This window comes from Xenopus laevis, chromosome 3S, assembly GCF_017654675.1.
Source record: "Xenopus laevis strain J_2021 chromosome 3S, Xenopus_laevis_v10.1, whole genome shotgun sequence".
NCBI classification, from domain to species: domain Eukaryota; kingdom Metazoa; phylum Chordata; class Amphibia; order Anura; family Pipidae; genus Xenopus; species Xenopus laevis.
In genome coordinates, this window is record NC_054376.1 from 46911266 (window position 1) to 46927489 (window position 16224).

General features: G+C 43.7%; 1 protein-coding gene across 1 annotated transcript in view; it reads left to right on the forward strand.

Annotated features, from left to right (window-relative positions):
- Positions 1-911: 911 nt before the first annotated feature.
- The window catches only part of ell3.S (elongation factor RNA polymerase II-like 3 S homeolog), a 54333-nt gene continuing 39020 nt past the window's right edge, over positions 912-16224 (forward strand). Inside the window, exons 1-2 of the mRNA XM_018255355.2 lie at positions 912-1091; positions 14520-14573. Coding sequence (XP_018110844.1) covers positions 954-1091; positions 14520-14573 — 192 coding nt within the window. The 5' untranslated portion in view covers positions 912-953. The remainder of the gene's footprint in view (positions 1092-14519; positions 14574-16224) is intronic.

Genomic DNA, 16224 nt, shown 5'->3' on the forward strand with positions numbered 1-16224 from the left:
GGCCTTGCCCTAAGGCCAGTGTAGTACTGGGATACCAGGGGCCCACCAGAAAACCTTAGCCTGAGGGCCCACTTTCCAAACTTTTATACCTCCTCTCCTCACTCAACCTCTTTATTCTCCTAGTCTCTTTTCTCTATAAACTATACTCTATTCTTCCAATATTAAACCTCTTTGTTGCCTTAAAGAAATAGAGAATGACCATGAAATAGGCCAAAAGGTTAGAAGCAGGAGGGCCCACTGACACCTGAGCCCACCAGGAGTTTTCCTGGTATCCAGGTGGGCCAGTCCGACACTGCCTAAGGCTACAAATGTATCGCTATTATTACTTTTTATTACTGATCCCTCTATTCAAGCCCTTTCCTATTCATATTCCAGTCTCTTATTCAAATCAATCGTTGCTAGGGTAATTTGGACCCTAGTTACCAGATGGGTTACGTTGCAAATTGAAGAGCTGCTGAATAAAAAAAAAAAACCTTCAATGATAAAAACCAATTGCAAATTGTCTCAGAATATCTCTCTCTACAGCATAATAAAAGTTATCTCAAAGGTAAACAACCCCTTTAACTGATGAGTAGTATCACTGAGCAGTGTGTGTATATAGTGGTAATAATATAACTTTTACAGTTTGACTTTCTTAGGGCTGCTGTAGTTCGGCATGAGCCACAGGTTGCAACCCACAATACTGTCACACATTGCACCCTGTTTTAGTTCAACTACAACCCCGTCACGTAGCAGTATTTATTAAACAAATGGATATATATCCTCACAAATAAGCCTTTGCATCTCCACTGCGCCTCTTGCCGCTCCCTCGCCCACCTCACTCCACGCTCTCTCCCTGCCCCTTCAGACCACTAATAGTCAGTAGCCCCGCCCTCCTCTCCATCGCCACGCCCCCTGCCGTGCCTGCTCTCGGTTTCCCTAGGCTGCTAGGTGAGAGTCTGTCAGTGAGAGCAATGTCTCGGGCTGGAGATGAGCTACTGGGGACCCTTCCGTACAGGACCGAAGCCCGGAGGAGCCCCCGTGTCAACCTGTTCCACCTCAAGCTGACAGACTCGGCTCTGCGATGCCTGCGAGACTTCCAGAGGGGACAGGTAAAGCCCCCATGCACCTCACCTTACCTAAACCCCCTGCCCACTTGGACGTGGCATGTAATCTGCGCCTCATTTTCCTCACCCACACCGTAATGGTATTGCCCCTCATTCTCTCCTAAGAACTTCCTCACCCCAGCACTTGGCTGCTCTCCCCTTACAGATTATACCATTGCCCTAACATATGTTCCCTTTCATTGACTCACCCTTTCCTTTAAATGGACGAGTCTCCCCCCAACATATGTGCCCATATCTGCTGCTCCTTTCCATTCTCATTCATAGTGTTTCTCACACCTGCCAACATGTATTCCTAATAAGACACCTTTACTTTCATGTGTGCCAGGTGGAATGGCTGTCAGGGGATGATGGGGGCTGTAGTCCATTGATAATAGGCTTTGTGTTTGTTCACTTCTAATGGTTTTATGTAGTTCCACCTGGGTAGCTGTGTAGGTTTTCCATGCAGACGTATGGCACTGTTTGCACTCACTACTTGTGCATTTCTTTACATTTATATTATGCCATTTTTCTGTAGCTTGTAATGTTAGCTCTTACCTCTGCAATGTACCTACTGATTTTGCCTTAACAATTGCTGTTGCTCATTGGCACCTTCTTTACCATGCATACTCACTCACACATGTGCCAGTTCACCCGCAGCTCCATTGGATACCCTTTAGCCTTTTCTACACGTGTGTCTATTTTGCACCATTTTCCCCAGTCTCTCTTCTGCTCTTTCTCAGTATCTGCATAGTTTCTCCCTTTCTTTCTGAACATCTTCATTTTCTCGCTCCTTGACATATGTTCTGTTGTCTCCTTTCTGCTCAGTTTAATATGTTACCGTGCTCCTTCCTGAGCTCGCTCTTTGCACTTCTAGCTAGTGACCGTTAGTGCACCGATATCTGCACTGTGTCCCTTGTGTTTTGTATAAGCCTTGCCCACTCACACATCTCTCAGCGTTCCCTAACATCTGTTAGCTGTTTTGTCCCTAGTAAATTGCATTGTACTTTGCACCCTTAATAACATTTGTTTGCTCAAGGCACCCTGACATCTGCTCATATCCAACTAAGGAAACTTAAATCTGAAAAATTATACTGCAAATGGCAAGTGGGGAAAAAAACCTTTTCCTAAGCTTATTTTGGGTTATAGGCAGTGGCGTGGCAATGGTTAATGACTGGTGCTATCCAGTATTCAGCAAGCACTGCCCTTTACTCATGTTTGATTAACACTCTGAGCAAATTATTTTCTTGCTTTAGTGTATATTTTAACCCTTTAATCTCTGGATGTGCCATTTTAATGTCTCATATGGCTTTAATTTAATATTTTTCGAATATCTTTCTATATCTTAGTTTCCACTGACGGGGGAGATGTAGCCCTCAATGAAGTAATAGATGAATACTCCGTTGAACAATAGAAGTATATTCCATTGCTGATGCTTGTATATTTATCATCAGGGGCATAATTATATAGGTAGTAGACCCTGCAACATTTGGGGGGCCCACTGGCGCACTAACTGATAAGCAGTTTCGATATATGTCTATGAAAAATAAAATTAATTAGCAATTTAAGGGGGCCCTAAAATTAGTTTTCTATGGGCCCCAATAACATTTAGTAATGCCACAGTTTCTCAGTATTAAATTTATTTGGTGCAAGTTATCCTGTTGGGCTCTAACACAAAAATATAGCGGGTCCCAGGTTTTGGTATGACCTGTGACTCAATTATATGGTTCCTTCCTGCATCCGGCAGAACTGGCAGTCACTTGCTGCCCTGCCATGGTAAGATACTAACCTAGTAAAGAACCAAGGTATCACTTCTTCTAAGCTGTTTAAACAAAAACAACACTTTGGGTACAAAGTCAGACTTTGCTCTTGTATTTTAAAGAATGGCAAGAAATGACGTGTTGTTCTAAGTTTAGTCTATTTTCTGGGGGTTAACAAGCTCACCTGCAAAACCAAGACAATTCAGCTGCACACAACCACAAAGTGTATTTTCATTTGAAACTATCCGTTATCAAACTATAGTTCCACCAGCTGGTGAGATGAAAAACTTGTCTTCTATTGAAATAAATATATATATACTGTATATTGCTTTATAAAGGAGTAAGAAGGATATCTTCTGCTTTGCTGGATGGAGAGTTCGGGTTAACAACATTTTGTAGGCCTTACTATTAGTTCTATGTGTCACTAAAAGGTAGTGAAGAAACTAACTTACCCATCATTGTCACTGGGTGCTCCACTGATCACCACCACTCATCACCCTGCTGTAATAGATCACAAGCACCCTCTGTAAGGGCAATGGGACACAGGAAAATTGGTAATGTTTTGTCACCCCAGTGATTTATCGGGCAGGGAGCAACTGCAGGAACTGTAATCGATACATGTAAAACACCATGTATTTGAGTTCCCGGGTAGCGTTGTTACTGCAGTGCAAGAAGCAGAGAGCAGAGCTGTCATACATAGGAGAGCCCAAGCCTAGTACTTAAAGGAGAAAGAAAAGTTGTTTCACACTTGGGGGTGCCAAATGTTAGGCACCCCCAAGTGAATGTATTTACTTACCTGAAACCTCAGGCTGGTGCTCCTATCAGCAGAAAACTGCATCGACCCGGGGTTATTCCAGCGAGCACTGCAGAGCTTCTTCTTTCTTCAAATTTCCCATGGCAGACGCCTGCACAGTAGAATGAAATAGCTGGCTTTTTAGTTAAAGTTCTGCATTTCACTCTAATGCGCAACCGCGAGAAGCAAGAAGAACCTGGAAGAGGATCGCTCCGTGGCGCTCACTGGAATAACCACAGGCAGGTGCAGTTTTCTGCTGCCGGGGTTTCAGGTAAGTCAATACAATCACTTGGGGTGCCTAACATTTTGTGTAAAACAACTTTCTTTTCTCCTTTAAAAGGTATCACACCCCCCTTGTTCAACATGAGTACAATGAATATACAGAATACATCCCCCTTCATTCAAATGTTGTGGTGTTTGTTAGAAGGAGTCCATTATGCAGGGGAATTATCTAAGCACTGGTAATCTAATTATCTACCCTGCAAGGACCAAACATGGAGTAGCCTCAGTCTTCCTTAGGGATGTAGCGAACGTCGGAAAAAAAGTTCGCGAACATATTCGCGAACTTGCGCAAAAATGCGAGCGGTTCGCGAACGGTTCGCGAACCCCATAGACTTCAATGGGAAGGCGAACTTTAACATCTAGAAAAGACATTTCTGGCCAGAAAAATGATTTTAAAGTTGTTTAAAGGGTGCAACGACCTGGACAGTGGCATGCCAGAGGGGGATCAAGGGCAAAAATGTATCTGAAAAATCTGCCTGTGTGTGCTTGGAAGAGATAGTGTAGGGGGAGAGCTGTTAGTGATTTCAGGGACAGATGATAGTAAGTTTGCTGGCTAGTAATCTGCTTGATACTGCTCTGTATTGGAGGGACAGAAGTCTGCAGGGATTTGAGGGACATTTTAGCTTAGGTAGCTTTGCTGGCTAGTAATCTACTGTTCTCTTTAAACAACTGCCATACGTTGACCTTGTAGGCATTGTTTGCCCAGTTTTTTTGGACGCAGCCACTGAAGCACAGTTGCCAGAAAAAATATGCCATATAAATGCTGAAAATAGTCATTTTTCGCCATACGTTGACCTTGTAGACATTGTTTGCCCAGTTTTTTTGGACGCAGCCACTGAAGCACAGTTGCCAGAAAAAATATGCCATATAAATGCTGAAAATAGTAATTTTTCGCCATACGTTGACCTTGTAGACATTGTTTGCCCAGTTTTTTTGGTTGCAGCCACTGAAGCACAGTTGCCAGAAAAAATATGTCACGTAAATGCTGAAATAGTCATTTTTTGCCATATACGTTGAGTCAACGTATGGCAAAAAATGACTATTTTCAGCATTTATATGGCATATTTTTTCTGGCCTCTGTGCTTCAGTGGCTGTGGCCAAAAAAACTGGGCAAACAATGCCTACAAGGTCAACGTCGTTGACCTTGTAGGCATTGTTTGCCCAGTTTTTTGGCCACAGCCACTGAAGCACAGAGGCCAGAAAAAATATGCCATATAAATGCTGAAAATAGTCATTTTTTTGGTCGCAGCCACTGAAGCACAGTTGCCAGAAAAATTATGCCATATAAATGCTGAAAATATAAATTTTTTTGGTTGCAGCCACTGAAGCACAGAGGCCAGAAAAATTATGCCATATAAATGCAGAAAATATGCATTTTTTTGGTTGCAGCCACTGAAGCACAGAGGCCAGAAAAAATTAAACCAGTAGGGTTTGCACCCTAGTTTGTAACGGTGGCGGAGGGAGGAGGAGGACGCTAAAGGACAGCTGTGTGTGGAGTCATGAGGCTTGAAGAGAAGGACAGCTGCATAGAAGTCAGAACAAGTCTTCCGGCGTGCAGTAACCCTCCGAGATCCACCCCTCATTCATTTTAATAAAGGTCAGGTAATCGACACTTTTGTGACCTAGGCGAGTTCTCTTCTCAGTTACAATCCCTCCTGCTGCACTGAAGGTCCTTTCTGAGAGCACACTTGAGGCTGGGCAAGACAAGAGGTTCATGGCAAATTGTGACAGCTCTGGCCACAGATCAAGCCTGCGCACCCAGTAGTCCAGGGGTTCATCGCTCCTCAGAGTGTCGATATCTGCAGTTAATGCCAGGTAGTCCGCTACCTGCCGGTCGAGGCGTTCTTTGAGGGTGGATCCAGAAGGGTTGTGGCGCTGCCTTGGACAGAAAAACATTTGCATGTCTGACGTTACAGACTGGCCAAAGGGCTTTGTCCTTGCAGGTGTGCTCGTGGCAGGATTACTGGCACCTCTGCCCCTGGAATGTTGATGAGTTCCTGAAGTGACATCACCCTTAAAAGCATTGTACAACATGTTTTGCAGGCTGGTTTGTAAATGCCGCATCTTTTCGGACTTGTGGTATGTTGGTAACATTTCTGACACTTTATGCTTGTACCGAGGGTCTAGTAGCGTTGCGACCCAGTACAGGTCCTTCTCCTTAAGCCTCTTGATACGGGGGTCCTTCAACAGGCATGACAGCATGAAAGACCCCATTCTCACAAGGTTGGATGCAGAGCTATCCATCTCCGCTTCCTCATTATCAAGGACTGCATCATCCACGGTCTCCTCCCCCCAGCCACGTACAAGACCAGGGGTCCCCAAAAGGTCACCACTAGCCCCCTGGGAAGCCTGCTCCTGTTGGTCCTCCTCCTCCTCCTCCACAAAGCCACCTTCCTCCTCTGACTCCACTTCTGGCACCTCTCCCTGCGTTGCAGCAGGTGCCTGGGTTCGTTCTGGTGATTCCGACCAGAAATCGTGCGCTTCCAGCTCCTCGTCACGCTGGTCTACAGCCTCATCTGTCACTCGTCGCACGGCACGCTCCAGGAAGAAAGCGAAGGGTATTAGGTCGCTGATGGTGCCTTCGGTGCGACTGACCATATTTGTCACCTCTTCAAAAGGTCGCATGAGCCTGCAGGCATCGCGCATAAGCACCCAGTAACGGGGGAAAAAAATCCCCAGCTGTGCAGATCCAGTCCTACCACCCAGTTCAAAAAGGTACTCGTTGACGGCCCTTTGTTGTTGCAGCAGACGTTCCAACATAAGGAGCGTTGAATTCCAGCGAGTCTGGCTGTCAGAAATCAAACGCCTGACTGGCATGTTGTAGCGCTGCTGAATGTCAGCAAGGCGTGCCATGGCTGTGTAGGAACGTCTGAAATGGGCCGACACCTTTCTGGACTGGGTGAGAACGTCCTGGAATCCTGGGTACTTGGAGACAAAACGTTGGACTATTAAATTTAACACATGTGCCATGCAGGGCACATGTGTTAAATTGCCTAGTCTCAACGCTGCCAACAGATTGCTTCCATTGTCACACACCACTTTTCCGATCTGCAGTTGGTGTGGGGTCAGCCACCGATCGGCCTGTGACTGCAGAGATGACAGGAGTACAGATCCGGTATGGTTTTTGCTTTCCAGGCACGTCATCCCCAAGACAGCGTGACAACGGCGTACCTGGCACGTCGAATAGCCTAGGGGGAGCTGGGGGTGCACAGGTGTGGAGGAGGAGAAGGAGGACCCAGCAGCAGAGTAAGAAGAAGAAGAAGACGAGGTAGAGAGCGATGGAGGAGTAGAGGTGGTGGCAGAACCGCGTGCAATCCGTGGCGGTGACACCAACTCCACTGTTGTTGTTGAGCTACCCATTCCCTGCTTCCCAGCCATTACCAAGTTCACCCAGTGGGCAGTGTAGGTGACATACCTGCCCTGACCATGCTTGGAGGACCATGCGTCAGTAGTCATATGGACCTTTGGCCCAGCACTAAGTGACAGAGATGCGGTAACTTGGCTCTGCACATGTTGGTACAGGTGTGGTATTCCCTTTTTAGAAAAAAAATTGCGGCTGGGTACCTTCCACTGCGGTGTCCCAATTGCTACAAATTTGCGGAAGGCCTCAGAGTCCACCAGCTGGTATGGTAAAAGCTGGCGGGCTAAGAGTGCAGACAAGCCAGCTGTCAGACGCCGGGCAAGGGGGTGACAGTCAGACATTGGCTTCTTACGCTCAAACATGGCCTTCACAGAAACTTGGCTGGTGGCAGATGACTGGGAATGGGAACAGGTGGTCAAGGTGGAAGGCGGAGTGGAGGGTGGTTCAGACGGGTCAAGGAGAGCAGAGGTAGAGCAGTAAGATGCTGGACCAGAAGGAGTGTGGCTTTTAGTTTGCCTGTTGCCTTTGAGGTGTTGCTCCCAAAGTGCTTTGTGCTTGCCGCTCATGTGCCTTCGCATAGAAGTTGTACCTATGTGGCTGTTGGGCTTACCAAGGCTCAGTTTCTGACTGCACTCATTGCAAATTACAATGCTTTTGTCAGAGGCACACACATTAAAAAAATCCCACACTGCTGACTTTTTGGAAGTGTGCGATCTGGCGGTAACAGTAGAAGTTGGCGGAGTTGGCGGTATTGGCGGCAATGGCGGGTGCGTTGGCCGGCTGAACACAGGTGCCGATACATGTTGTTGCCCTACTGATCCCTGCGGGCTGTCCTCCCTGCTTCTTCTAAGTCTTATTCTCCTACTGCCTCTCTGACTCTCCGTCTCTCCATCTGAACTACCCTCCTCTTGCTCTCTTCTACTAGGCACCCACAAAACATCAATCTCCTCATCATCATTCTCCTCAGATGCATCAATTTCTTCTGACACATCACAGAAGGAAGCAGCAGCGGGGACCTCCTCCTCATCACTCATTATGTCCATCTCTATCGTGTTCTCTGCCAGAATTAAATCTGGTGTAAGGTCCTCATCTCCTTCATCTTCTTCTGGCAATAATGGTTGCGCATTACTCAGTTCAAGAAACTCATTGGAAAATAACTCCTCTGACCCCAGTGAAGAAGGGGCACCGGTGGTGGAGGAAGTGTTACGTGGGGTGGCCATAGCAGTGGAGGATGAGGAGGATGTTGTGGTAAAGTTAGAAACGGTAGAGGATGGGGTGTGCTGTGTAAGCCAGTCAACTACCTCTTCAGCATTTTGGGAGTTCAGGGTCATTGGCTTTTTAAAACTGGGCAATTTGCTAGGGCCACAGGATTGCATAGCAGCACGGCCCCTAGCACGGCCTCTGCGTGGCGGCCTGCCTTTGCCTGGCATTATTTTTAAAAAAACAACAACAACAACAAAAACTCAGTTGGTTTTTCTGGAAACGATAATACACACAGCTAGATGGCGGGTTGAAGAAAACACTGTGCAAATAATGCCTACAAAGTCAACGTATACACTACTACAGCGGTGGATACGGATTACGTAAAATATATGAATGCTGCTTGAAAAAAGTAACTCAAGTGGTTTTTCTAGAGACGATAATATTATCAATATTTAGACAAAATGTGAACAAGGTCACACAGCTCGATGGCGGGTTGAAGAAAACAGTGTGCAAATAATGCCTACAAGGTCAACGTATACACTACTACAGTGGTGGATACGGATTACGTAAAATATATGAATGCTGCTTGAAAAAAAGTAACTCAAGTGGTTTTTCTAGAGACGATAATATTATCAATATTTAGACAAAATGTGAACAAGGTCACACAGCTCGATGGCGGGTTGAAGAAAACAGTGTGCAAATAATGCCTACAAGGTCAACGTATACACTACTACAGCGGTGGATACGGATTACGTAAAATATATGAATGCTGCTTGAAAAAAAGTAACTCAAGTGGTTTTTCTAGAGACGATAATATTATCAATATTTAGACAAAATGTGAACAAGCTCACACAGCTCGATGGCGGGTTGAAGAAAACAGTGTGCAAATAATGCCTACAAGGCCAACGTATACACTACTACAGCGGTGGATACGGATTACGTAAAATATATGAATGCTGCTTGAAAAAAGTGACTCCGGTGTTTTTTCTGGAGACGGTAATATTATGGATATTTAGACAGAATGGGAACAAGGTCACACAGCTCGATGGCGGGTTGAAGAAAACAGTGTGCAAATAATGCCTACAAGGCCAACGTATACACTACTACAGCGGTGGATACGGATTACGTAAAATATATGAATGCTGCTTGAAAAAAGTGACTCCGGTGTTTTTTCTGGAGACGGTAATATTATGGATATTTAGACAGAATGGGAACAAGGTCACACAGCTCGATGGCGGGTTGAAGAAAACAGTGTGCAAATAATGCCTACAAGGCCAACGTATACACTACTACAGCGGTGGATACGGATTACGTAAAATATATGAATGCTGCTTGAAAAAAGTGACTCCGGTGTTTTTTCTGGAGACGGTAATATTATGGATATTTAGACAGAATGGGAACAAGGTCACACAGCTCGATGGCGGGTTGAAGAAAACAGTGTGCAAATAATGCCTACAAGGCCAACGTATACACTACTACAGCGGTGGATACGGATTACGTAAAATATATGAATGCTGCTTGAAAAAAGTGACTCCGGTGTTTTTTCTGGAGACGGTAATATTATGGATATTTAGACAGAATGGGAACAAGGTCACACAGCTCGATGGCGGGTTGAAGAAAACAGTGTGCAAATAATGCCTACAAGGCCAACGTATACACTACTACAGCGGTGGATACGGATTACGTAAAATATGTGAATGCTGCTTGAAAAAAGTGACTCCGGTGTTTTTTCTGGAGACGGTAATATTATGGATATTTAGACAGAATGGGAACAAGGTCACACAGCTCGATGGCGGGTTGAAGAAAACAGTGTGCAAATAATGCCTACAAGGCCAACGTATACACTACTACAGCGGTGGATACGGATTACGTAAAATATATGAATGCTGCTTGAAAAAAGTGACTCCGGTGTTTTTTCTGGAGACGGTAATATTATGGATATTTAGACAGAATGGGAACAAGGTCACACAGCTCGATGGCGGGTTGAAGAAAACAGTGTGCAAATAATGCCTACAGGGCAAATAATGCCTAAAAGGTCAACTTATACACTACTACAGCGGTAGTAAAATAAAAAAAAGTAAAATAAAAAAAAATGAATATTAAAAAAAAAAAATTAAAGTTGGTGCTGCTGAACTACTAGGAGCAGCAGATTAGCACACCAGTCCCACTCCCCAACACTGCTAGACTAATAGCACTGGGCTCTTATAGTAGTAGTAGTAGTAGTAGTAGTAAAACAACAAAAAAATAAATAAAAGCAGTCCTTACAAGGACTACTGTTATTGCAGCAGTCAGCAGATGAGATCAGAAGCAGGACAGCTGCCCACTGCAGCTACATACAGAGCACTGCAGTAGAAGGTAGATTACTAGCCAGCAAAGCTACCTAAGCTAAAATGTCCCTCAAACCCCTGCAGACTTCTGTCCCTCCAATAACAGAGCAGTATCAAAACGATTACTAGCCAGCAAACTTTCAACTGTCCCTGAAATCACTAACAGGCAGCAGCTCTCTCCCTACACTATCTCTTCAGCACACACAGGCAGAGTGAAAAAACGCTGCAGGGCTTCGGTTTTTATAGGGAAGGGGAGTGGTCCAGGGGAGAGCTTCCTGATTGGCTGCCATGTACCTGCTGGTCTGGGGTGAGAGGGCAAAAAAAAGCGCCAACAATGGCGAACCCAAAATGGCGAACGTCACGCGACGTTCGCGAACTTCCGGCGAGCGCGAACACCCGATGTTCGCGCGAACAAGTTCGCCGGCGAACAGTTCGCGACATCTCTAGTCTTCCTGTTTGCCCTTTTTAGCTCAAAAAATACAAATAACCATTACTTTTTGTGATTAATATAAAAGACAGTATGTTTAGCACAAGCCCTATCCCTTGCACTCATGTTGGAAGTCATGGGGGGGGATTGTTGTGCATGGACATACAGAAGCAACATGAGATTGGTACTGGTGTGCCCTTGGATTGGGAACATAGATAGACTTGCTATGTGGCATATTTATCAAAGAGTGAAGTTTGAGATTGCCACAGTCAGTTAGAGTGAAATTCTGACACTCTCCATTCATTTCTATGGGATTTTTAAAATAGTTTTTATCAATGGGTGAAAGTTCACCCTTGGATAAATACACCTTTAAAAATGCCATATACATGAATGGAGATAAGTGGTATTTCACTCTAGTGGACTGTGGCGATCTCTGCACTGCACTCTTTGATAAATATATCTCTATAAGAGAAATGACTATCAATGGGCTGCATGAGGATTTGCTTTTGTTAGCTTGTGGTTATTGATAAAGTGTATTTAGAGATTGGATAAAAATTTGCCACCAGGTCCGGACTGGGATTCATAATAGGCCCTGTCATTCCAAGTACACAGAGGCTCAAGTAGCCCCCCACCAGCCCAATAATTAGTGACTGTGTATGGCAGGAGTGTCCATACTTTACAATGCGAGGTCTACTTTTAGTGATGTTGTTCCATTATGATCTACATCCATAAAAGCATTGTTAGCATTCTGTTCCATTGAAAATATTACTTAAAAATATTACTTAAATACCGATTAATGGGAAAATGTTTATTGCTATATTTAACAAACACCTATTTCTTATATAACATTAACATATTAAATATCTAAATTAAAAGCAGGAAACAGGATGGTGATTTAGGGAAGCTGTTTGTTGACAGTGTCTTGAGATCTACTGATCACTAGCTAAAGGTCTACTGGTAGACCCCGATCTACCTTTTGGGCACCCCTGGTCTATGGCAATTTACAGCAGTCCCTCTTGCATTTGCCAGAACTCACAGATTAGCAGTCTGGGCCTGTTTGCCACCCAGACCAGTGTTGGAATTATTTGTTGCAATCAACCCATGGGCAGAGTGGTTGGATTTACTATTAATCATATACAAGCAGGGTCGGACTGGGCCCGCAGTTCTTGTGGGCCCCTACCGACCCAGATCCACACCCTGCACCTCTTCCTCCTCCTCTCTTCCTGGCGTCTCCTCCCCTATGCGTAAGCACGAATTTGCACACACGAGGCAGGGGGCCCTGAGGCAGAGCCCCAGTGGACCCCAGCCCCCCAGTCCGACCCTATATACAGGATTATGTGGTCAAACTGCCTACTGATAGGATTACATTTGACCAAATTTCTTATCCATGTCATTTATGTCTTCCCATCTTAAATGTTTGCTATGTATGCCCACAACATGTGAGGTTAATTTCCTTAGTATACAGATTGAATTAAAGTTAGTTGCATACATCTATAATTTCTATTATAATGCCTCAGATCTGAGCTATACTGACCCTTGGCAGTTGCAGTTAGGATAATTAATCGTTATTAGAGGCAAAACTAGCCTTTTGGGTGACTCTAACTGTATGCACCTTCTATGCACTTTCTTTATTCAATTACCCCTTGAGATCCATAACCCTAAATCACTAAGATCATATTTAACTCTTTTGCTAAATGTCAGTTTCAGCCTGTTATTTTTTCATAACTTCATAACGGGGCAAGCGAAGTAGATCTTGTTAATTGGTTTATTTTCCTTATGTGTTTCACAAAGTTGAAGGTGCAACAACTAAAATGCCTTTGTGCATGGGTAGCATCAGGGCTACCATTAGATATCACGGGGCTTATGTACAACAAAAATTAGTGCCATGGCTCCCTTACAAGTTAAAAAAAATTGGGGCCACAAAAAATATTTTAAAAAAAAACATTGGTGGCAGGGGCCTATAGAATATTAAAATAATAAATTGGTGGCCAGGGGATTAAAAAAAAAAAAACAACCCACATTGGTGTTCAGTAGAATTGAACTCGTGGCTTCAGCACTTCAACTTCGCCTCCTTTCGTGACTTTGGGTCTTTTCACAGCTTCAGGACTTCAATTACAGCTGTTTTCATGACTTCGGGTCCTTCGGCTGTTCGGGAGGGCCACAGGCTTCGGCGCTCACAAGGGCCCCCCTTCATGCTGAGGCTCGGGACACTAATAGTAAACTGGTTTGTTTGAATCAATCAAAGGAATTCCTATAGTTACAGGAATATTTATCAATGGTATGGCAGGTCCCGTGTAGCCTAATCACAACCTAATGCAGATGGCATTCATATCAGCCAAGGCTGGTGAAGTCATTTTAGCCCTAGGAGTCATTTGTAGTTGATTGGAATAAAAGCATGTACTGTATGTCTGCATCTATGAATACATCACAGAAAAAGTGGAATAATGTAGGGTTAACTTCCCATAAAAACAGTTTCAGCTGCTATCTGTCCATATATAATTAAAGGCTCTTGGAGTATGGAGCCTATTATTAGCCTACGAAAAATGCAAAGCTGGAATAAAGAACAGATACAGTCTAACAAAACATCCGTCAGAGAGAGACCATGCCACTGAAAGTTTGTGGCATTGCTTTCTGGATAGACTGAGAGTCTAGTTTCACTGGTGCTTGTGCTGCCAAATGAAGAAATATATACGTGGCTGTGTTGAAACAAAAGTCAGTAGTCTCTGCTTAAAGGAAGAAGATTGTAATGCCATCTCTATTTTTAGAGGTAAAGTTGAACAGCACAGACAATAATTTGAAAGCAGCCATACAATGGCTGATACCCGGTATCCAAATGAATGGATAGATATTGTAGGAAAGTCCATACACAATATGGCCACCTTTCTGTTGTTCCATTCGTTCAAACCAACTGCATAAAAATTTGGAACAGCAGCAAGTCAGGAACATAGCATAAGTCTTCTCAACGCAGGAACATTGCCCTAGCATACAGGTACTGAAAGGCATAAAAATGTGGTGCAATTTTGTCAGTGCATGGACAACTTAATGGTGTGGGTATAATATGATATCAGTAGCTCCCTTCAGTTGCTGCCACCCTTGTAAGGGATGGATCCTGTACTGCCTACTTGTATTTAAGGTGTGTCGAGTATTTAATGACAAATATGAAATGTTTAAAAAGGTTATTCACAAACCCTGGGGTAAATTTGCAGTTTTCTGCAGCCAGTTGTACATACTATACTTATTTCCTTTATGCAAATTCACTGACTTGTGCCTTTTTTTCTGTTCAGGGTTCGGGACCCTCTTCATTACAGCCTGTGATCACATTCCAAGGCAACCAGGGGGTAAGTTAGAGCAGCAAGCAGTTCTTACAGATCCAAAAAACTAAAGGGGTTTCAATTAACCCCAGAATATAAACTCATCAGCAACCAATGATAGATTTGTTTGTATCATTCTACCAGCAGCAGTAGAAATTGCAAAGCTGACTTTGTGATTGGTTGACACAAGTTACTGCACTGGCACAAAATTTTTAGAGGTGTTTTGGAGTTACCCCATGAGTTTGGGTAAAAATACTCATTGCTTTATAATCACACAGGAGAGAAAATGGAGAGATCAGACGTAGGCACATCTATGTTGTACATCCAGCAGGACCTTGTGTAAGAAAAAACTACACAGGGAATTCCATAAAGCTCACAGTTATACTTTGCAGCTGGATAGGAGGACCGATATCCATCTCGTTTGTTTATAAATGCTTTTAGAACCGCAACCCTATTGCAAAATTGCAACAGCAACATCCACTTTGTGGGGGAGGCAGGATGAGTATAGCATAGATGAACATAGATGTATATTGCTCATTTAAGTTTGTATCCGAATTCGATTCGAATGATTGAATACAGCCTAGTCACCCGAAGTTAAAAAATATGATTTTTTAAATAAATTTCGGGTGGTCTTTTTTTATTCTAATTTCGAGTTGATGGGAGTTTAAAATAACTCCCATTTACTGGAAATTCAACCCTTGATAAATCTGCCCCTTAATGAATGAGGTGAAGCACATAAATATATGATCAACATTAGACAGAAGCTGCTATTTGACTTTCTTACTCTCAGGAGATCATTTGAAACCATATTTAATATAATAGTTTTTTTGTCAATAGTGAGGTACATTCATACACTTTTTAATATGTTATTAAAACCACCCTGAACTCGAAATGTAGCATGTGCATATCAAGATTTAAAGAATGCCTACAGGAAGTGTATGAGATCAGATGTTCCACGGACCAGTGGTTACCATCTGTAGTATGTGTTTCTCCCTGGACTGATTGAGCTCTCTGGACTTGGTTAATGTATACCTCATCTAACCCAACCCCTTTTCAAATATCTTTCCCTAATAAAACACTCTTCGGACTTCGGAAAACGAATCGCCGCGTGTGATTAGCGCAGGCGATTTTTCATTTTAGCCAGGCGCAGAGCGAGGGGAGGCATTCGGGGAAGATTGGTCGTGGAAATTCGCGGCGATTAGTCGCCAGGCGACTAAATCTCCCCAAATCGCCCAGTGTGTCCCTACCCTTAAGTATACAGTACAGCTGGAGTTTTCCCCTGCTGTTATTACAGACAGTGACCTTTCGACTTTCAAAGAGCACGATAAGAAGTGGACAAAGCAGAGACAACAAGACACCGTCCAGCAAAGCTGTAAATGGAGAGCAGAGATAAGGGAGTCCAGTCAGTTTCTTTTATTGAACCATGTAGTACCATGAAATGCAATTTATTTCTTGGATGTCCCTTTCCACTCTCCCCAGCACCATGATACAGTGCCTTGCACATGCATTTTTGTACATTTATGTGTTATGGTGGTTATAAGTATATTGCTATAGTGGTGATTGTGCTAACAGAGGAGTGGAACATTAGAAGAAAATATCTCTATTTTTTCTGTTTTGCATTGAAAAATTAACAGGATTGACATTTAGAGGCACGTTTATCAAAGGTCGAATTTCGAAT